This window comes from Apium graveolens, chromosome 9, assembly GCF_009905375.1.
Source record: "Apium graveolens cultivar Ventura chromosome 9, ASM990537v1, whole genome shotgun sequence".
Lineage (NCBI taxonomy): Eukaryota > Viridiplantae > Streptophyta > Magnoliopsida > Apiales > Apiaceae > Apium > Apium graveolens.
This window is the reverse complement of record NC_133655.1, coordinates 36,401,294-36,424,943: the sequence shown is the minus strand read 5'-3', so window position 1 is coordinate 36,424,943 and position 23,650 is coordinate 36,401,294. Positions and strand designations below refer to the sequence as shown.

Here is a 23,650-nt window from a genome sequence, read left to right as displayed (position 1 = left end):
TTGATACTCAAGTCCAGGGGGTCCCAGGCCCCTGCTGATGGAGGAGGTTTGGAAAACAAAACATGCTAAGAAACATTAATAAACGTTGGAGTAGAGTAGACACTAGTTAGGCACGTACTATTACAGAACTGATGGCTTAGCCCAGGTGGTTTGTCATTATCAACCGCCCCACCACCATCGAATTTGTGACGCACAACCAATGCAATAATAAAATCTCATCGGCCGGTCCATATTTTATAACCCACGCGTCCACTGCAATCACCCTCCTCAGTCCCCCATACTTTGTCCTTTTTCATTATTTCTAACAACTCTACGTAACATACAAATACTACAACAACAAACCTAAAAGTTTCTTGTTTTTTTTTTATTTGCGTTTACATGCTTCCAAACTCTTTTTTGTGTTTGTTTGTTTGTTGTATGTGATTTGTGATGATTCATTTGTGTCAATGTCGTTGAAATGAGACGATCGAGTAGTTTTAGAATCATGCGTACTGTTTGCGATGTTTGTGAGAGCGCTGCTGCTTTGGTCTTCTGTGCTGCCGACGAGGCCTCCCTCTGCCGTTCCTGCGATGAAAAGGTTTACTCATCTCCATTTTCTATTTCTGTTTGCACATGTTCCATTTTTTATGCTTGTTTGAATCCATTTTCGTTGTAAAAAAAATGTTATTCAATTTTTTCGGTTATGTTTCATCTTTTTTGGTGATTCAATGTGTTTCTTAGCTGACTACATATGTCTAATTAAGAAGGTGGCTGCGTTTAGAGAATTAGTGTGATTACAAGTCTGGTATAAGGCTGATACATGGTATCTTCAGAGCTGAAAAGCATGAAGATGAAATCATTCATCTTCCATCAAACTTACAAATCTGCATCATTAAACTTGCTAATTTATAAGAAAAAAAATATACAATTAGTCAGTTCCACTGTGGTTCAGGTTCACATGTGTAATAAGCTTGCTAGTCGGCATGTGAGAGTTGGGCTTGCAGACCCTATCGCTGTTCCTCGTTGTGATATATGTGAAAACGAACCTGGTATGCATCTTTTGTCCTACTTCTGCTACATCCGACATTTCTATTTCATATACACTGCAACTTTCATGAGAGTTTTTACACTCACTCAAGTTAGTCCTTTAAATCTCTTTTGCATCTAGCATTTTTCTACTGCGAGACAGACGGAAGTTCTCTTTGTTTGCAATGTGATATGTTGATACATGTTGGAAGTAAAAGAAACCATGCAAGATATCTCTTTTTCAGGCAGAGAGTTGAGGTTGGTTCTCTTTTACGCCATGTATTGCCTTAACTAGTCCATGCTCGAATTTATGTTCAATTTTAATTTCCATGTTGAACAACAGTTTCCAGGAGATAACGCTTCTCAAGCGGAGGAGTTAAACTTGAAACTAGAGGGTGATAGTAAGAACAAGATGGGACTGAATCAGTCATCCAAACCGATTTCTTCAGAGAATCAGGAAAACAATGGCATCCCCAAGGTTCCGAATTCTAATGCCACTAATAGGGGAACTATGTTTGATCTAAATGTCAAGCCACAGAAGAACAACGGTGAAGGCTCAAATCATCAGGTAAGTGCTTGCTAATAAGTAATTTATTTTTTTTAATCATTGGTTTCTTGTTTCCGGTAATGCAAGTACCACTAATGTAATTGTTTATATAATGCCAGGAACCCTAGATAGCATGCATGTAGACATGGCCACAACAAGATTGAGGGTAAACAGCAGCAAGTTTCTTCGACAAGTTACAACTTCTTTTAATTAGGTTTTCGGTTCTGCATAGTTACCTGTAGCTCAGTTGCCTAGGGGAAGCACAAACTGTTCTTTCACTTGTAATGTCTACCAATATTTATTGTCTATTAGTATCCGAACAGAGCATAAATTAGGTATTGGGTTCTGTATAGTACAAACAGCTCAGTGGCATCACAAAAACTGTCCTTCGACCTGTAATGAACACCATTTTTCCATATGCCTGCTATCATTATGTCATTTATTATCAGAAAAGAGTACCATGTTTTTCTCGTTGCAAAAGCCGCTTCATTTCGGATTTTTTAGTACTTGGAATTTTATGATGGCAGTCACCATAATTTACTTTAATTGAACAACATAATCGACTAACAGCAAGATAGACATGAATAATCAAAATAAGAGCAGATACTAAATGATTAGAGGGCACTGGACCAATCAGTCATAATTAACCATAACTGTATATTCACTTGTAATTCACATGTTGACTTTACAATAACAGCACATTTTTTTACATGGGACGAGTAGATTCGAATGGTTTATATACACCTGCTTTCACCCCGGTCCAACTCTACACAACCCCCCACGACTACCTGCCAAGATATTTTCAAAAGCATCTCAAACATTATATAGGGCAAAATAAAGTCCCAAAGGCAAAACGGCAATACTTGAACAATACATAATAAGAAAAATGCAAGAAAGCTACGTACCGACATTTCATTAGGATTTGAACAGGGTTACAGTTGCAATATAGCCGTTTTTCATGACCTAATAAGATCAGAAATACCTTTGTGAGGATTTCATTCTTTTAAACTGAACATTAGAATATTATATAAATGTTCAATAATATAATATCAAAAAAGAAGAAGAAGCTGCAGTTACATGCACCTGGGGTTCATGTTTGCATGTGTTTACAGAACTTGAAAGGGAAAATTATGACTACCACGCTAAGTAATTTGATAATGGAAAGAAACGTTGCTTTTTATTCACCTCGAATGCAATATTTGGATACCCATATACAAAAGTAGATCCAAACGGATTGCTAGCTGAGCCTTGAGTTTGAATAGCACCTCTGCCACAATCCCCAAGAATTTCCTGCACAGGAAGAACTCAAAAGTTTAACTTGACAGATCAATGCCAATATACACGAAATTCAGGTCCAATGGTCTTCATCACCAAGATGACACATGAACAATTTCAGATGGACAATGATTAACAATTTTGGGTGGAGAAGGTGCAACATGAAAAGGGTATTCTAAAATGATCCATTCCCTTTTTCTAGTTTTAAGTGCAAGCAACTAATGACTTGTATTCATAGTCTAACACAGTTATAGTAAACAATGACATATATCATAATGAGTGTTTTGTACGATAGAGTTACATACTTGCTGCCACAACAGATATAAGACTCCAAATTGTTGTATCTGCATCTAGGTATGGGGAAATACGAATGTATTTTCTTCAGCTTATAAACTGGTAGATACTACACGATCTGTTAACAAAGGACCCAGTATCTACCGGTGCAATGTTATAACATATGAGCCAACTTGGATTAAAAAACTTAACAGACATGTTAGCGACTGGAATCACTTTGAAATTACTTCACTCATATAATTAGTAACAGCTTCATAATACGACAATCAGTAACAGGCAATTACAAAATTAAGAAAGAACCATGTATTAAATTTAATAATTAATCTCAAGCTATAAATTAAAGTTCACCTTGACTTGATCCCATTGCGTGCTGGGTGTTATTCTGTGCCTAGAAGGGTCTGCTTCTGGTTGATTCCCCTCAGCTAAGAGATTAAAAAATTAAAACAAACGACTATCAGTAAGTTTCTCAATTAGCAAGACTTATATGAAGGTGCTAAAAACAAACAACTTACAATCAGGACTGTAGATAACGAAATTGCATTTCATGTACGAGTTAAAATCCGCATGCCCGGGATAATTGGTGTGGAGAACAAACTTCTTAATTTTGTGTGTCTGCATAGAAGAAGATGATGCACACTGTAAAAATTAAATAAAATACACTATCATCTGACAGATGAGGAATAAAATAGTCTGAGATAGAGTACCTGTCCGTCAAATAAGATATCTACTCCACAGGTAAAATAATTGTAGAAATAGTCACCGCAGATAGTTGTCCGAGGTCTGGGATCAGATGCAGAATGAATTACCATCTGGTCCACCTGTGAATAAACAAAATTCAATTTCTTGAAACCCCCACGTTATGAATTTTATGAAAGGACGGCGGTGATGACAACTTAAAACAGGAGTCTTAATAATTAAAATGCACAATTTCAATGTACAGCTGAGCAATTTGGATGTACCTGTTTCTGGTGGATTCCGCAAGGACGGCCCAAGTCAGTCCACACATCCTGCATTAACAGATTTCAAATTTAAATTTTAACATAGGAAAGACTAAAGAGACTGAAGACGGATTGAGCATGTGGTTCAGGATAAAAGGGAAAACCAAACTGCATGAAGCATAAATTCTAAAGATTAGTTTTGAAGCAAAACAAAAGAAATTATTTCTATATAGATATTTAAAAATTTTACAAATTTTACCTGCGGAGATGCACCAAAGGGGATATGCTGGCCTCTAACAGTAAACCATATCTCTTCCCCTAGCTGCTCAACAAGATGATGAATAAGTACTGAATTACTGCTTCCAACATTTACAACAGTGATGTTAATATAATTATAAAAACACTTTATAACAGCAACACCTTGACATGAACTTCCTCCATGTAAAGACTGCCGGCAGGTAAGGGTGGGACAGAGGCTTTTTTCATTAGTGAGCCAACTCCAACTTTACTATCTGTAGAACCATCATATATACATACACGGCATGTAACAGGAGTTGTGCCATCAGGGAATTCCAAGGGTAATCCAGCTTCATAGAACAAGGTGAACGTATGAGCTTATTGTACCATTCACATAAGTAAAAAAGTATTAATAGCCGATACCTTCTGCTTCATGAAAGCACTCCGTGTATTGAGTGGGAATCGGGAAAGCAAAGGACAGCCCCTAGAAAATTTAAATTTCAGATGACTCTAGTTGCATTTAAAGAAACAAATTAGTGGACCAATAATTTAAAAGTCACGGAACGTACTGGATAGAATAGGGTGTAAACACCTCTATCCTTGTCATAAATCCCAGGAAAAGTAGGCCCGAAAAGAGCATACACAGCTATAAAAGTTGCTAAACTTGATGGCCCTCTGAAATGATAATTATAGAAGATTAGAGTTAAAAGTAATGTTGCGTACAGTATCTAGGTTTGACATTAAGGGATTAAACATAAGAACTCACCCTATCAAGGATGTGGCATACCGCATTTGTAGTCGTTTTATATCAAAAATTTCAATAAGCCGTAGTCTCTGACACATAGTAGAATAAGATTGTTAGTTGAAGTGGGAGACATTAAAGAACTTAAAATAAACAACACAGCACGGAAAAGATAACTTATATGTATCTGAGGTGAACTTAAGTGATATATTCCCAATAATCCCAATAATGTGTGTAAAGTCAACTAATAGGTATAGCAAATAAATATTTAGCTAGTAAAAATAAATAAACAATAAAATCTGGGATGTAATCTGAACCGAGCAGATATCACTATGTGTATGAATGTAAGTAATACCTGCGACCAAGGATCAAACCGGAGGTGGAACCCATGATCTGGAAAGCTTATAACAATATCCATCTTTAAAGGTTCCTGCAACAAAATTAGAAGTACGCTAAGGGATGGACCATACCTAAAGATGCTTCGCAACAATTTCTAAAACAATAACTGACTTTCAGTCTGATCATTGATGGCACATGAAAACTATAAAGTGAAAACTATAAAATGGTCCTTTCACTTTTAACTTTTACGGCCATTACCGAACAATTAATGTACTGCTAATAGAAACAAATCGTAAAGTTCTATAACAGCAATTGGAACCTAATCTTAGCGGATACAGATAACAAGAGTATGTAAACAATGAGGAGTAAGTGCCGAAAAAGTTGAAATTCTTTGTTTTAGGCTCAATAAATTATGGACAAACACAAAATACTTAAATTTGCAGGAAAATAATAACCTAAAAAAAACGTAAAACTGCTGAAAACCGAAAACTCGAAATGAGTACGTGAAATAACAAATTTCTAACAAGACATCATCCATACTACGTCCCTATGATTGCCGGCTTGTCTAACTAGAGAGCCAATTACAATACACTTAAATCAACTTAAATCCACAATTTGGTAATAAACATCAAGTATACCTCATCAAAATATTTGACATGAACAACATCATAGATATTAGGCTGATTTTCAATTTGAGCGAAGGCTTCGCAAATCGGCATACCTGAAACCATATCAAACTCAATTAACACTTGTCCTCAACAAAACCACTTAATCAAAACCAGTCCCAATTAAACAAAATGAAGTAACTAGAGTCTAAATATATCATATCATCCAAATTAAATAAAAGAAAATTAATTGAATTCATGAAATTAAAAAAAAATAAACAAAAATAAAGGGGGAGAAACGAGAGAGATAATGATAGATACCGAGAGAGAAGGGTCCGATACCGAGACCGGGTCGGAGATCAAGAACGATAGCGCCCATGGCCGTGCTCTCGCATCTGCGTCTAGGTCTTTGCAACATTATTTACACTAAATAAATGTACTGTAATATACGTATGAGTATTATTACCCAGTAATTTGTTCGTAGTTTCTGGGCTTTGTTTTTTCCCTAATTTCTCTCTGATTTTTCCGATCGATCAAACTCAGACTCTTGTGTTGTTTAGCCAACTACGCTTCTCTCTGCGCGTATTTGTGCTTTTTGTCGTGCGCTTCCTACCACGGTGTCGTTTTAGTGGAGGAAAATTAAAATTTAATCGAAATAAGTACTTTTACGGTTAAATACGAAGTGTCGGATTTGAAAATTTTAAAATAAGTAACTTATAATTTATAATGAATAAGTATCTTGTAAGTGATAAGTGGATAAATGCTTAAAAGTTATATAAGTATTTGGATAAAAGTCAATTTTTTTTTACTTAATTAAACAAAAATAAATAAATTATAAATAAAGTTATCTTAATTCATTATTATTATATTAGAAAAATAGTTTAGAACAGATTTTTTAAAACTAAAGTTAATATAAACAAAAATCCAAAATAAGTTGAGAAAAAATACGTTGTTACTAACATTCAATTTATCAGCTTATAAGTTGTAAATCCAACTTATAAGTTGGGTCGACAAACACTCCGTGATAATTTATTACGAGCTTATAAGCAATAAGTAACTTATAAGTTGATAGACAAACGGGGCCGAAGTACGTGACTATTGTGTTTAGAAATACTCAAATATGTCGGTCGGAAGTTTAACTCGAAATAAACATTAACTAAATTCAAATAGGTCACTTGTTGCAAATTTGCCAATTACAAATTTGACTTGAACTAATCATTAATTAACTAAATTTGATCATTTTATTACAGTCCAAAATAGAATTTATCCGAAATCGAAAAAAGGTAACATATCTGGATATAAATCGTTTTAGACTTCAATCTAGTTAGTAAAACATACTATTTAGTTCAAGAAATCATATTAAAATTTGACTATGATTGTTCCATACCGAAGAATCCAAGTCAATTTTTTTCATAATTTCTTGAGCCAAACAATAAGATTTGGTAATCATATTGATTTTGGTATCACCAAAGTTTGAGGTTCGTTGCCGGAATCAAGATCTACGATGGTGGTTTTTCGCCGAAAAAGTGAGCGGAGTGTGGTGGTTATGATAAATTGGGGGCTGAGATTGATTAGGGTTAGTGGTGGCTCCTTTTTAGCTCTCAACTTCCAACCCCTTTTTAATGTACCTACGTACCCTTTATATAGGGATCAAACCTGACATAGTTCTTGTGGAATAAGAAATCTAATGGGCTTAGACTTCTTATTCTTAGACCCGGTAGAAATCCTTCCAGAATCCATCTTCCGCTAGCTTTAAGAATGTCCAACTATGAGGCCCAGCCGTAAAGGCCCAAGGCTCATTCATAATCGTAGTAATTCACAGATAGTGCATCTCCCTACGCAAGGATAACACTCCGCTACAACTATTTCCCTTGATTTACGAACGCAGGTATAGCCACGGTTCACCCTAAATGCCGGACGCGTTCCTGTCCCCCGAATGAGGGTAACCCACCAGATAGTAGGACAGGTGATTCCACGCTCTTGGGTGCAACATGCAGGACGACTCCAAACTTCTCCAACGAGGACACCCGTTAAATGCAAGAACATAGCTCTCAAATCACACACCAATGTTAACTCCGCATCCCCAACGAGGACACCCGCTGAATGTATAAGGAGGTCTTCAATCATCAGTGTTAGGTCCCGAATTATCGTAGAAGGGGGGTTGAATACGATAATCACTAAATTAAAAATTCTTTCGAATCTTTAGCGGATATAAGATTTAGTGCTCGGTTAGTGGTTTCGTATTCTTGAGGTGAATAGTGTTTGGAACAATAAAACGAGGAACATAAGATATTCGGGGAAGTATATAATCATATATAAATCCTAGAGGGGTGTTACTACACTCCGGTAAATAAATTAACCGGCTACAATCTAAGAACGACAAAGTTCCTAGCTACTACAAAGATTTACAAATCAAATCCTATACAATGATTTAGCTTTTGTTTGTCTAAGGATTTAATTACCAGGTAACGATTATAATGCCCCTATGAATATAAAAGAGTTAAATCGGGCATTATAACGTTACTCCGGTGAGAAGTTAAACGGATATCCAAGGTGCCGGAGCTTCTTTATAAATCTTTGCTTCTTGTTTTCATCACCTCTCGTGAGAGAGAAGATGAACAACACTAATAACAATGATAATTTTGATTGTTATATATTCTGCTTCTCTGTGGAGACTTTCAATTCATTTGGACAGGTGACAACTTTTTATCCATAAATATCCTTGAATTGCTGCTGTATAATTCACTGAAAAATCAACCAAGTGTTCTATGGCAACCGATTGAGCTCTATGGCGACCAATTGAGCTATATGGCGACCACTTGAGCTCTATGGCGACCACAGGAGCTCTATGGCGACCACAGGAGCTCTATGGCGGCAACCACAGAAGCTCTATGGCGGCAACCACAGGAGCTCTGTGGCGGCAACCACAGGAGCTCTATGGCAACCACAGGAGCTCTATGGCGACCAGAGTGAAAAGTATTCTGCCTTAGAATATTTTGCTTCTGTTTTGCCATTCTTCACTGTATCAACACCTTCTTCTGTAATTGAATTAAAATCCCTTCTTGTATACTGATATTTGGTGCACTGGTCTGGTTCACAAACAACTAGCATTGAGAGAACCTAATTTAATTTGTCTTGTGTTTCTGAGTTGATACAGATTGGTTGAATATCCATTGCTTCTAACATCGACCGTCAATAAACAACCGTACTTTCACTGGAATCCTTTCTGGTACTTTAAACAACGTCTTCATTGCTACTACAATCTTGACCACTTCATTCACTGTTCTTCACTGAGGCTTGAACATATAAATAAGCTCATGTCAGTGAGTATAACTTCAAGACTGCAGCTGTCTTCTTTAACCTCTGTTTATACCATGTCTTCAATTCTTCAGATTCCTATGCTTCACACACTGTCTATCTTAAATCAATGCCAATACACTGAAATCTTCTGGTAGCACTTTATACACTGAATTTTCATCATTTCTGAAACCCTGAAAGTCTTTAACCTTTATTCTTCACTGAGGCATGAACATATTAATGAACTTCTTTCAGTGACATGTAAACATACTTCAAGCCTTCTTCTAATCTTTTGATTATTTGTATTTGCCTTGTCTTCATTCATCCTGATTTCTTGTGTAGTCGTAGTATTATTAATCTGTCATGTTCTAGTGTTGTTCTCGTGTTGAGTTATCACATAATTGTTCATACAGCTACGCAGTCTCACCAACAATCTCCCCCTATTTGATTGTTAAACCTAACAAACAAATTAAATAGAGAGGATAACTCAACTAACAACTAGAAAAAGTAATGCACCAGGACTTGTAAATAATGCTACTGTTTTTCTGGATCAAATATTGCATATCCAGATTTCTCGAGTAAATGAAATGAAAGATGCTTGTTCCTTTAGCACTGAACTGATCTTCACGTAGTTTCATCTTCATATCCTTAGTTCTTCAAGTCTCTTCCAGATAACACTTCTCATTCTTAAAGTAATCATCATCAGCTTCTTCTGTACCACCACATTTCCCGTTGAGAAGCGCATATCTCTCTTGCTTCTCCCCCTTTGAGAATCAACTGCTTAAAGGAGATCACCTTCGTTTACCACCTCTCCCGTATAATAGGATCCGCAGATAAGAACTAATGGTACTCCCCTTTTGGAAAATAACTTCTCCCCTTATGAAGAATAGTGGTGAACCAAACCACTTCTTCTGATTACTAGGAAATCACCTTGTGTTTACCACATCTCCCGTACAATAGGATCCGTAGTTACAAACAACAATGGTGTGGTGTAGTGTACATGTGCTTTACCTTTTTCCTCCTCCCTGCTATTTCTCCCCCTTAGTTAAGGAATCCTCCAAACTATTACTTAAACTTTTATCTCCCCCTTAGAGAAGGAATGTATGTTGTTGTCTGAAGGAGTTCTCATATATTACTTGGTTGGAAAAGAAATAACAAGTCAGAGTCTGATCAACCATGTCCCGTTAAATGCTGCAAGTATGACTTCACTGTTGATCATCATGTTCAATAATCTTCCCAACTCCTTATACCTCCCAAATGTGAGATCACCAATTGTTACCAATTGTTAGCTCCCAACTTTTTAGATCCCGAAGTATTCTAATCCAATCTGTAAATGTTAGGTCCCTAAGAGTTATGTTCCAATCATAAACAGATTCGAGACCCGAAGTATCAAGAACCATGTTTAGGGATAGGGAATGGGATATGGTGTTTCTCTTTCTTCCTCATTGTGAGTGTGTGATTCTGTTTGGTGTACCTCACATGTGTTTCACTCTTCTCTCCACTCGTGTTTACACTCATTTTCACAAGTGTATCACTCCTCTCATAGATCCAAAATCCAGCTGTACCTCCAAGGAAAATCACATTAGCCATCCTTAAGGAGGTCACATGTGGTGCAATGGAAGTTCGTAAATCCCCATCCTTGTTAGACTCGTCAGATGAATCTGAGTCATACTCTATAAGTTTCTAGTTTCCCTTTGAGGGTTCCAGATTTGAACTCTGGGAAGGTAAACAGTGATCCAAAGAATTTAGCATAAAGATCAAAGTCCCTTCTAATGTCTGTGAAGACATTTCCTTGTGACTCATCAGGTAATATCTGAATCATTGTCAACAAGTTTCCAATCTGCACTTATGTCAGATCCACTATCCGCAGATGCATCCATGTTTATTAGTCCTTGGGAGGTAGACACTGACCACTGACATATGGCTATTGGATCAGTATCCTCTCCTAACACCTGTAAAGGCAATTGGTCCATTAAAGAACCTTAAACACTCGAATCTGACCATAAAATGGTCGAAACTCTTGTTTTCGTCGACTCATCCTTTGTGTGTGTAACCTTTCCTTGTGCATCAAGAATTTTTTATGTTTGAGGTGGTGACACTACATCGGATACCCTGACCGACAGGCGAATTTCAATAGACGTACCATGTTGAGAGAATGAATCTAGTAACTATTTTGTGCCTTTTCAGCCATTACATCTTTTTGAGAAGATGTATGGAAGCTAGCAGTTGTCTCGGTTTAAATACTACTCATTTTGTAGGAGTTAGAGCTGTTGGGTTGACTTCGGAACCTTCCTTATGTGGTGCACTAAGGCACTTTCTCCCTCATGCTCATTCATACTTCATTTTAGGGGTAAGAGAGTGTTGGTTGGTTCTGTTTCTGTGTTTGTCTTTACAGTATGGGATAGAAGTTATGGGTTTTCAACCTCATGACTATCAATGAAAGAAGGCCATTGGAGGCTGAACCTGTATCACAAAACATATGGTAATATAGAGATAAAATGCATTTAAGATCTATAATGAATGAAAGTCATGCATTTAATCTTTTGAGAGAAATGATGTACAATAGTGATTTCAAAAGATTTTAATGAAATAAGAAATCACCAATGTAGAAAGAAGTTTGATTTTCTCCTAAAATGGTTCGAGTGCACAAGTGTGGTTTTATGCCTAAAAAGATAAATGATTTGATAAGACACAGATTGATGACCTAGCAGTATTAAGAAGAGAAAGAAAATTTTGTCTTTCAATATGAATGAGTTTTTGTAAAAGCATTGATCACTTAGGGTAAAGTCTAAGCAATTCTCATTCATATCAAAAGCTTCATAATCTCTCTTTATAAGATTATAATCAACAAGATTGTTTATTGATAAATAACCTTAATAAGACTGACTATGTTGCTGATTTCAAATTGTAGTGAATCTGTCAGATATAACAACTCATATAAATCCACCAGAACTTAAAATCTCACAATGATCTGCAACAAAATATTAACAATATATCATTGTCTGATACTTGTCAAGTACTTTGGATACCAATAATTATGTTGCATCCTATTTTAAATATTAAAATAAGATCAATGAATTAAATACCAATTACCAATCAAATAGACATTATCATTCAATTTCATATGCTAGATAATTGTTAACTCCTAACAATTGTAATATCTCAAACAATACTGGTTTGATAAATAAAGCAACATTAACCAACATTGTCTTGTTTGCAATCTTAGAAAAATATCCTAAGTTCCATATACTTTGATCCATTGAGTATTGCATCTATTATCAAAGTGTTTAGGAATTTGCAAATAAGTATAAAATTTATTCTAACTTGATAACATATGGTTACTTCTATTAAAGTATTATCCACATTGACCATAGTTGTACTTACAAAATATTTTTACATTTTTTATATTAGTATAAGTGACTGAAGATAAGCATTGATTACTTAGAGGAGTTATAAGTAATGTCACAAATACTAATACTTCACAACTAGTTCATAGTTAAACTCTTAACAATATATCATTAACTGATATAAGTCAAGAATTTACACACAACTAATCATGCTACAATCATATTCTGATTTCAGTGAATTCTTGAGATATAAGCATTGCTAAATTCACTAAAACCAAATCTCATAATTAACTTATAACACATAAGTTACAATCAATATATTAGATATCAATTGTTGACAGATTTAATTATAATCAATCATGCTGCTTATTTATTTTAAGTTTGCTTGAATTATGGAGCAAATAAAATCATTGAATTGCTTCAATTTCCATAATCCAAACTACCCAAAATAAATATTAAATAAACAAATACTAAATATCTATGAGGTAGATATTAGCACTTAAATATTTTTATAATTATCCTTGAATAATCACCAATAGGATATATGACTTATATATATGGTAATCACTCTCTGGATAATTAGTAATTTTAGAAATACTTTCTAAGCATATAAAATATTGAGAGTTTTATACATATGACTTAAAAAATACTTCAACTTTCAATATCAGTGATTTTAGAAATAAGCATTGATTAATAGAACAAAAATTCTAAATAATATCACTAATACTAAAAGTATCATAATTATTCATAGAAGATACAAATAACTATGTTGCATAATATTTTATTAAAATTCAAATTCTGAGACTGATATGGAATGGAATTGTCTACAGTCATAATTTAAATCAATTAAAATAGTATTCAAACTTAATGCTATAATACTTAACTACTACAAATATATATGACATTGTAATCATGATAATCAAGATATTAGCACTAAGTATGAGGTACTGGATTACTGATAAATTCACAAGTCCTTTAAATATTGAAGATTTAATTCTTGTGAACTCATATCTCTACAAGAAATTTGATATTTACCTACCAATAAATTACCTACCAATAAACCTACCAATTATTATTGGTAGGTAAACGATATATTTACCCACCAATAATAATTGATAAAAAATATTGGTAGGTGAATATAAAATTTTAAAATATTATTATAAACAACCAATAATAATTGGTAAATAAAGAGATTTAGCTACATATATATTTTTTTTAAAATTCTTCTTTTGCTTATGTGTAACATTACATGACTAATGTAATCTTACTTGGCCAAATCTAATAATAATGGCCCGATCATCTTAGAGTAATTTTTTTATCTTCCGTATAATTACACACTTTTATAAAATCAACAAATAAAAGTATAATTTTGTTAAAAAACACATGAACCCTAATTACTTGAGAAAAGCCCAGACATCCGATAAACCCACACCAAACCGTGGCAAATTGATAGGAAAGAGCAATTCATCTTTGAAACCTGTTTTTTTCTTGTTACATCTTATATTGGTAATCTCTCCGCTCATCTTGAATATATCTATATACATATATTTATATATGTGTTGTGCCTGTGTATATACCTCTTGCTATATGATTTGAATTTGACTAAATGATTGTCTACATAATATTTATGTTATCTTTATGTTAAGTTTAGCTTGATATGCCTTTTAATTCATTGCAGTTATTCTAATTTGAAATTTCATATCCTTGCCTTTTGAAATTAGAAGGGGCCTAGAATTTTATTTTTACATTTATCTTTCTTTTCATAGTTTTTGATTTTAACTTGTTAAAATAACCCTTTGGATATTATAAATTTCTAATTCTATTATCTTTTTCTCCTTTTTTTCTTTTGGACTGAAATAATATAATATTAAAGATTATTTTTTAACAGGGAGAAAATATATTAAACTTTTCTTAGAGCGGGCAATCGGGTCGTGTCATGTACTTTCGTGTCGTGTAATTTCGTGTTTCGTGTACGTAAACATGAAACCCATATCTGACCCGAAATGATTTCGTGTACCCATATGTGAAACCCATATCCGATTCGAATCGTGTCATGTACTTTCTGTGTACTTTTCGTGTATATTAAATAAAAATTAATATAATATATATACATATAATATATAAAAAAATATATTTTAATGTATAATTTAATAAAATATGGAGAGTGTATATATAAATATATAAATTTTTACATAGTATTCTATAAAAAATTGTAAATATTTATATTATATTTATATTATATACATAAATATATTCATGTGTTATATATATTAATTTATAAATATATTTATCTCGTGTAATTTCGTGTACTTTCGTGTACCTAAATTGAAACCCACATCCGACACTATATCTATCATGTAATTTCGTGTTCGTGTATATTCGTGTTTTGTGTACCAAAAATTAAAACCCATATCCGTATTTTTCGTGTTGTTTCATGTCGTGTTCACGTGTCAAGTACCAAATTTCATGCTCTAACTTTTCTTGGTATCAAAATTTAACAGGGAGAATGAGAATGGGGACTCAGTTAATTCTTCCTTGGCAATTTTACACTTAATTCTTAACTTTTCAAAATCAATGAACTGAGACTCAAGCACATTATTTCTCTCACTCAAAAACAAATTGTTTTCTTTGATTTTAGCATTTTCTTTAGTAAGAGACTTAAGTGTAACACGCAAATTGTATAACTCTGTAGACATGTCATTTATGGCATCATTACACTCAGTTTTAGATAAATATGCAAGGTTTGTAGTAATTACCTGATTACTTGAAGAACTTGTTTCTGTCTCATCAGACTTGGCCACTAGGGCTAGATTAACGTAGCTGACATCTTCATCTTCATCCAGACCATCTGCTGCCCAGTCATTTTCTTATGTTATGAAAACCCTTTCCTTTTGTTTGAGCAGTTCAAAGTATTTTTGCTTATAATCCACAGGCTCAAACTTTTTCTTACTGGAATCTGACTTCCTACACTCACTGGCAAAATGCCCTGCCAAGTCACATTTGAAACATTTGAATTTTGATTTATCCACCATGTTTCTATTTGGCTTGGCTGCTCCAAAGTTCTTTTTGAACTTGAGCTTGGAAAATCTCCTGGAAAGAAATGCTAGGTGTTAATCAATGTCCTCCATGTCATCTTGGCTAAAATAATCTTCATTTTCAGCTGCAAGCCCCTTGCCCTTGCTTTCACAGACCCTTGAAGTTGACTCAACAGCTTCCATCTTCACTTCCTTCTCTTTTTCCAACTCAGCAACTAGTGCAATGGATCCTCCTTTCTTCTTTCCTCTCTCCATCCTCTCATCTTGCTCTATTTCAAGCTCATAAGTTTTCAGGATGCCATACAGTCTCTCCAAAGTAAACTCCTTATAATCTTGTGAGTTTCTTAATGAGACTGTCATTGGTTTCCATTCCTTTGGAAGAGATCTAAGGAATTTCAGATTGGAGTCTTTTGTTTGATAGATCCTTCCATGCAACTTTAGAGCATTTAGTAGTTTTTGAAACCTACTAAAAATGTCAGTGAGAGACTCACTTTCTTCATTATGAAAATGCTCATATTGCTGAATCAGAAGCTGCATCTTGTTTTCTCTAACTTGCTCAGTGCCATCACAGATGATCTGTATTGTATCCCAAACATCATTGGCAATTTTGCAGTTGATAATGTTGTCAAACATATCTCCATCAACTCGATTAAACAGGATATTCATGGCCTTTTTATCCTTCCTGACCTGTTCAATATCAGGATCAGACCATTCATGCCTTGGCTTGGGGACTAATGGCTCATTTCCTGTTGTAGCTCTCATTGGAACATGAGGGCCTCTTTCTATGCAGTCAACATAGGCCTCATATTGAGAAAGCAAATGAAGATGCATCTTTACCTTCCAATGATGGTAATTATCTTTATCCAGAAAAGGGATCTTGACTCCAACATCCTTCTTGTTCATCTTGCTGTATTGTTTTGATCTTCAAACTCTTTGTAAGTTAAGAGCTTGCTCTGATACCAATTGTTAGTCCCTTAACAATATGACAAGAATTACAGAAGGGGGGTTGAATGGAATTCTTGAAACTTTTTCTTGAAATAAGAATGTTCTAACTCGAATATATATATAAGTATGAATTGATTAGCACAATGCGGAATAGTTACTTAAATGAATCAAAACACAAGTAATTAAAAACAAGAGTCTTTAAAAGGCTACCACATTCCATTTGCATCCACTCGACGCATGTGACTGAGATGTCACTGTCAACAGATATTTGAATTCTTTATCCGTCGGGTTCATGATCATCCGTCGAGTTATTGATCATCCGTCAGGTTGTTGATCATCCGTCGAATTCATTATTTGTTCATCCGTCGGGTAGCAATCAGGCACTAGACTTCATTTCACTTATGCAGAATTACAAGACATCATCTATATACAATTAATCAACCTATTCTGCATATCTAACTAAAGTCATCATGACTTAAGTACTACTACAGATTCTAAACAATGTGTATGCAGAAATGTGCTACAGACTTATTGTTACATAAGCTACTCACTCGATGTATAATAAGTCATCATCCGTCGGGACTATATTGAGTCATCCGTCGGGACTATAAACCTTATCTGTCGAGTGCTACATAATTTCACTAAGTAAAATCTACCAAGGTGTTTTGTTCATGTAATCATCAACTACACAACATATACACAACATATGGCATTCGTCATATATTATTTTATAAATAGTGTATCATCGTATAAGTAGGATGTTTTATAATTTAATTATGTCAAAAAGTGATGAAGGTTTTATCCCGTTTGCTAATGCACCTGGTGCTTAAATGTAACTGGAAGGTGACACTTTCTAGACTTTAAACTCTAATCTAGAAACAGAGATCATGTTACAACTCTAAAAAAATATAGAAAGGTTTATTTTCATATAGAACTACCAAATAAAAAGAAAAATGTTTTCTTGTATTTCTCTTATGCCTTCTCCTCCCTCAACTACTTGAAAGAAAAATAAAAAGAGTTACATAGAAGCTTACTAATTTTGAGCAACTATACTAATTTTTTGTATTAAGTGATGTATATGTGGAATAAATTGGGGAAACAGGGGAATAAATTTGGGAGACAGGGGAAGGGATTATCTAGGACAATGTGTGTACCAACAACATCTGATATGTTACATGATGTGAATCTTATTCCACAATCATAAGTATATGGCCCTGAATAGAATATTTGAAGCATACCTTGAGCACTCTTTATTTTTCTCATTAAAAAGATTGAACACACAGCTAAGAGAATAACACTGGGTGAGATGCATAATATGATTTGAAATTTTAAGAACAAAATACAAGAAAATTCATTAAAGGGATATAATTTTTTCATCAAAATTGTTTAAAGTGAGGACAGTCAAACTTTCTTCATGAAAGGGAAGATCTAATTGGTTGCTGCTACAAATATGACTTTATGTAAAACTAGTATAAAGAAATAAGCCCCATACCCTATTTCTGTTTGATTTAACATATCAAGATTAGTTTGTTGATGAAATACTTTGCTTATCAAAGAAGGACAGTTGTTGTTAATCTTCAAATTAACAATTTTTCATTTGATCAAAGATAAAACTATATACCTTTACTTGTCTTCATGATTTATATTTGTAATTAGTTAGTTGTGTGATATCTAATAGTCATACAATGATGTATACTAGGCTGATCTTGTTACTTGCAGTATAAATATTATTTTCCTTGATATGCAATATTAATATATAGCCTATTATTTTGGTATTTTGTATTGACCAGTTGTCATGAGTTTGATTTACTATACCATAATTTTGACACATTTTATTTTTCTTGTGCAGTGATATTTTTACCTTTTTCTAAATATTGCTGATGGATTTAAATTTTTGTAGAAAAAATATGGATCGCTTATGGATAATCGTACCAGATAAGTTGTCGGAGGAATATGCTAGTGGTATTAATGAATTTATAAAGGTCGCGAGCAAGAAGATAAACTCTAAAGGAATGGTGTTATGTCCTTGTTGTCGATGCGTTAACAAGGAATTCCAAACACTCAAAATAATTAGGTTACACTTGCTTACACATAGATTTCTTCAAACTTATAAGATATGGTACCATCATGGTGAACCTGAAAATAATGTAGAAGATGAAGTAACCAACAATAGTCAAGATGAGGACATGAAAGACGATCATGATGATTTGGCTACGGGTCTTAACGATAACATCAATAGTAAGTATTTTGACATTGGTCCAAGTAGTGATTTTTTCACTGATTCTCCGCTTAATGTGAGTGAAAAGTATGATGACTTATTTGACTCTCTTCATATGCCTTTGTATGATAATTGTAGAGACTTTTCAGTCCTGAATCCAGTGGTAAGGTTAATGAGTATCAAGGTGGTTAATAAATTAATATATAAGGCATTTGAGTATATTCTAAGGTCTTTTAAAGAGATGCTGCCTGAAGGTAATAAAATGCCAGATAATTATTACCAGACAAGGAAACTTCTTTGCGAAGTGGGTTTGGGATATGAGCAAATTGATGTATGTCGGTATGATTGTGCTTTATTTTACGGTGAAAACGTAAATGCTTTGTCATGTCCGGTATGTAAATCTAGTCGTTATATAAGAAATAAGATCCCACACAAAAGACTTAGATGGTTTCCCTTAAAGGATCGACTCAAGCGTTTGTTTAGCTCAAAACATACTTTAAAAGACATGCGATGGCATGAAGAAGTGCGAAAACCTGAACCTGGTATATTACGTCATCCGACCGGTGGAATGGCTTGGAATCATTTTGACACTGTATACCCTAATTTTGTTGCGGATTCTAGGAGCGTTAGAATGGAATTGGCATCAGATAGGTTCAACCCTTTTTCTAACTTGACATCAACTTATACTTTATGGCTTGTGATAATAATTCCTTATAATATGTCACCTTGGGCTTCGCCAAATGGTACAAACTATCTCATGTCTCTATTGATTTCAGGTCCAAAATCACCTGGAAAAGACTATGATGTATTCTTGAAACCTTTAATCGAAGAACTTAAAGAGTTATGGAATGGAATCGATGCATATGATTCATATGGTGAGTGTATGTTCAAACTTAGAGCCGCAGTATTGTGGAAAATTAGTGATTTTCCGGGTAATGCTTACTTGTCGGGGTGGAGTACTGCCGGAAAATTAGCATGTCCGCTGTGTTTAGAAGATACAAGATCTAGGAGAATAACTGATAACAATGTTTCACAGGGCATCAATGTTATTTAAATGCTAACCATTCTTGGCGAAAGAGCAAAGAGTATGACGGATCTATCGAGTTACGTGGTACCCCGAGAACTTTTACTAGCGAAGATATTTTAAAACAGCTGGAGGAAGTGCATGTACGTACAACTGGTAAAGCACCAAATAATACTTCAAGAAAACGTAAACGTGGAGCCAATGAGTTGAATTGGAGTAAAAGGAGTGTTTTGTTTGACTTGCCATATTGGTCAACACTTTTACTCCGCCATAATCTTGATGTGATGCATATAGAGAAAAATGTTTGTGATAACATTATCGGCACACTTCTCGATATTGAAGGTAAATCCAAAGACAATTTAAAGGCTCATAAAGATTTACAAGACTTAAATATTCGTAAAGAGCTTTTGTGATGCCCTCAATCTCGGGGTTAGGAAATGAGGACTCACACACCTCTATTCTAATAATTAAATATGCATAAACCCCGATTAACTACCAACAGGATCAGCAGGATAAAGTATGAGACAAGATTATAACTACCAATCACAGAATATAACTTACAAACCCAAAATATTATTAAATAATCAATATCAATTCCGGCTGGGAACCGACAGATAACCCATTGTATCTTTAAACACCTCTTACTAGGCGCGAGCTCACTCATAACCTGTACTACCTGCTCTGGCAACTGGAAGCCCTCAACACGGTAGGGACCACCAGGTACGCTCTTACGAGCAGTGCGCCTCTTACGAGCAGTGCGCCTAAGCCTGGCCATCTTCTTGCTTAACTGCCATGGTTATATTAAGACAAAACAAGTGAGTAGAAAACTCAGCAAGTAACTATATAGCAGTTCTACAATATCAATTCTCAATATACTTTGAACAAACTAGGGCATTCTATCTTAGCTGATCTAGGTGGCAGATTTCCATATATTTATTTTTGTTTTCTTTGGGATAAGGAAAGGGTATCCGAAGAATAGTTGGGCTTTCAAGAAACAAAGCTCGAAACAGGACAAAAGCCGACATTCATCACAATTCATTATAGGATCAAAATAGATCTTTCGATAGAGGAAAACAACAGTATTTCAAGATATAGAATCATTCATATGATCAACAATTTCAGAAATCAGGGTTCTGAGCTTTAAGCTCCACAATAACATAATCAACTCTTTTCAAAACATTATAAACCATTTTCATTTCAAAAATCAATTTACTGAATAAAAGTTTCAGTTCCCTTTTTAAATAATCATTTAGAACCCTTGATTGGATCACTTATCTTTCCATTTCATTATATACGGTTGATCAGCCCGTATCGACCTCCATTCCGGTCTTTAAGGTACCATTCGACATAATTTCAGCCTTAAATTGGACTAGTCGCACTAGCCTCTTATCATGACTGGACTAGTCCCACTAGCCTCTTACGTCTCAATCCAATCCATCAGGAATTCATTTGGAAAACCTTGAGTTGGAAAAACAAATAGGTTTTCTAAAATTCATTTTATCATTACCAAGCCTTTGAAATCATTCGGACTCTTTCAAGTCGAAACTCATTCTTAATTCAGATTTTAAAGAAACAAAGTTCAGGGAGTGAATCAAAGATACGCAAGGAACAATTCTCAAGAATTCTGTATCAAGGATAATAAGGTACTAAATTTGAAGGATCAGTACTAACTTAGGGATCATTAGGGCGATCAAGAGAAACAGGGTATCATTAACAGAGTTATCCAAGATAATTTGAAGGTTCAATAAGATCATGGCATTATAGGAAACTTAAACAGAAAGGCAGACTATCAACGGGTGAAATCAATAGGATTATCAATAACAGGTTATCGAGAACAAAGGGTACTTCAAATCAATATCAGGGTTTCATAAAGTAAGGGTTTCATACTTTAACAGTTCAATACTCTACATGGTACGAACAACATTTCCTTTACAATCATTTATACAAGTAATCAGAGTTACTTGCCTGAAATTGCTTTCCTGAGGGTTGAACTACTGCCACCTAGTATACTTTTCCCTTTCCTAGCTCGAATGCCCTCACGCTCCGAATCTACAATAAAAACCAGAAATCTTAATTAGATTCCCAACTCTCGTTCCCAGAACGATCACTCTATACGATAACTCGATTATATTCCTGACTCGAACTATACGAGTATAGCTTATACACATAAGCACATAGCACATAACACAATCCTTTCTCGTAGTTTTTATATCCTTATATTCCTAGCAATCAAAGCATACTCGCTTGACCTAGGCTATTTCTCAAATCACACTAGCACGACTCTTTTACGAGTACTAGACCCATTTACAACCAAATATTTACGTGCATACTATCACTTATATCAATCGACTTAATTCCCTTTTCTTTTATTCCTTAATTCGAACCAAAACAACAATCCAATCAAGCAAAATCAAAGATTTTCACATATAACACTCAATCATTCTTTCAATTACCAAAATCAAGTTTTGACCTTTATTTCTTATGGCCTATTCGGCCTTATTGCAAATACCCACCATAAAATCAATCAAATACTCACTTTAATTCATATAAACACGTGTCTCATTCAACAACCTTTAAAGAACCACTCTCCTTTCTTTTAATCATAAAAAATCCGAACCATAATCATACATATACAATCAAATTTCTCAAAAATCACACCATACAACTTTAGTTCTAGCATGATCCAACATTTAAACTAGCACCATTTTCTTTATTAACAAATTTCGAACATAAACACCACTCAATCATGGTCATGCAATCAAGTTCTCATTAGTCACTAAGATTTTTAGCAAAAATCAACTTAATTCTCTTTTTAAGCCTAAGACCCATTCGGGTTTATCAAGAAAACACACATGCAAAGATCAATCTTGACATGCAAAGTCTTATATCACATTTTCAACTTGTTTTAAGCCTTAACTTAGTCATTACTCTCATTTTTATCAAGATTTCCGAAGCACAAAGCCAAACATCACCTAATGACTCAAGCTTAATCAAATTATTCAATCAACATGCATGCATTCACTTAATCACAAATCAATCTCTTCTAAACCCATTTTCTATTCGGCAAAAATTCAAAATTCACAATCCAAGAACCAAACAATGACATGCATCACTAACTCCTCTTTTAAATCAACATGCAACTCTATTTCTTACTAATTAAACTTAGTTTACACCAAGATCAAGTCACAAAATTCAATTCCCTTTTTATTAGCATAAAAGCCGAACCAAAAACTCAACATGCAATCTTCAAATTCGATTTCTTAAGCATCCAATCAAGTACACAAGTCCTTATATTATTAAAACAATCATAGCAATCCTTTTATCACTTAAATTTCAAAAGAAATCCAAAGCCCTATTTGAATATTTCAAGAATCCAAGACATACAAAGGCTACATACAAGTTTTAAAGTGCATATAGCTCAAAAATCACATTATTTACTCAAAACCCTACCGGCTCTCCTTTGATCATGGCCGGTGGTGGTCGAACTTAAGAGTGCCCATAACGGGTCTCCTCTTGATTTTTAAACCATAAAATCACTTGAATATACTCTTATGATCATATATCAAGAAATTATATTTCCTTGAACATAACCATAGAGATGGAACCATAAACACTTATACAAACACGTACATGCAAGTGAAATCTAAGAAGTATACCAAAAATGGAAGCTATAGATGGTTATATCTTTGAATTTGGATGAGTATTTGTTATTGCATGCAAGAGAGAGAAAAGAGATGGGGAGAGAGCCGAGAGAGAGAGAGAGTGTCCGAGAGAGAGAGGGAGAAAGAAAGAGAGGGAGAGA

General features: G+C 34.4%; 3 protein-coding genes across 3 annotated transcripts; 2 read left to right on the top strand and 1 right to left on the bottom strand.

Moving 5' to 3' along the window:
* The first annotated feature begins 269 nt into the window (after positions 1-269).
* LOC141684032 (B-box zinc finger protein 18-like) lies at positions 270-2,032 on the top strand. The gene is made up of 5 exons (XM_074488859.1): positions 270-577; positions 932-1,028; positions 1,148-1,263; positions 1,349-1,573; positions 1,672-2,032. The coding sequence occupies exons 1-5, from the start codon at positions 458-460 to the stop codon at positions 1,678-1,680; spliced, it is 567 nt and encodes a 188-aa protein (XP_074344960.1). The 5' UTR covers positions 270-457; the 3' UTR covers positions 1,681-2,032.
* Positions 2,033-2,166: 134 nt separating this feature from the next.
* Positions 2,167-6,579, bottom strand: LOC141684031 (PHAF1 protein At3g51130-like). The gene is made up of 15 exons (XM_074488858.1): positions 6,304-6,579; positions 6,016-6,098; positions 5,394-5,468; positions 5,063-5,130; positions 4,866-4,971; positions 4,720-4,780; positions 4,480-4,646; positions 4,319-4,381; positions 4,081-4,128; positions 3,826-3,939; positions 3,634-3,733; positions 3,470-3,543; positions 2,738-2,842; positions 2,458-2,515; positions 2,167-2,340 (listed from the first exon to the last, which is right to left on the bottom strand). Exons 1-14 carry the CDS (start codon positions 6,398-6,400, stop codon positions 2,468-2,470), a joined length of 1,209 nt encoding a protein of 402 aa, XP_074344959.1. The 5' UTR covers positions 6,401-6,579; the 3' UTR covers positions 2,167-2,340; positions 2,458-2,467.
* An 11,934-nt stretch (positions 6,580-18,513) lies between these two features.
* On the top strand, positions 18,514-20,261 carry LOC141685209 (uncharacterized). The gene is made up of 2 exons (XM_074490324.1): positions 18,514-19,756; positions 19,861-20,261. The coding sequence occupies exons 1-2, from the start codon at positions 18,514-18,516 to the stop codon at positions 20,259-20,261; spliced, it is 1,644 nt and encodes a 547-aa protein (XP_074346425.1).
* The last annotated feature ends 3,389 nt before the right edge of the window (positions 20,262-23,650 follow it).

What these genes read in the sequence shown, in the direction of transcription:
- LOC141684032 (XM_074488859.1), top strand. Translation starts at nt 458, where the DNA reads ATGAGACGATCGAGTAGTTTTAGAATCATGCGTACTGTTTGCGATGTT. An exon ending in GCCGTTCCTGCGATGAAAAG is followed by an intron (nt 578 to 931) that starts GTTTACTCATCT and finishes ACTGTGGTTCAG; the next exon opens with GTTCACATGTGTAATAAGCT. An exon ending in TATATGTGAAAACGAACCTG is followed by an intron (nt 1,029 to 1,147) that starts GTATGCATCTTT and finishes TTTTGCATCTAG; the next exon opens with CATTTTTCTACTGCGAGACA.
- LOC141684031 (XM_074488858.1), bottom strand. Translation starts at nt 6,400, where the DNA reads ATGTTGCAAAGACCTAGACGCAGATGCGAGAGCACGGCCATGGGCGCT. An exon ending in TATGCCACATCCTTGATAGG is followed by an intron (nt 4,972 to 5,062) that starts GTGAGTTCTTAT and finishes TTATCATTTCAG; the next exon opens with AGGGCCATCAAGTTTAGCAA. An exon ending in ATCCAAATATTGCATTCGAG is followed by an intron (nt 2,516 to 2,737) that starts GTGAATAAAAAG and finishes TGATCTTATTAG; the next exon opens with GTCATGAAAAACGGCTATAT.
- LOC141685209 (XM_074490324.1), top strand. Translation starts at nt 18,514, where the DNA reads ATGGATCGCTTATGGATAATCGTACCAGATAAGTTGTCGGAGGAATAT. An exon ending in GAAAATTAGTGATTTTCCGG is followed by an intron (nt 19,757 to 19,860) that starts GTAATGCTTACT and finishes AATGTTTCACAG; the next exon opens with GGCATCAATGTTATTTAAAT.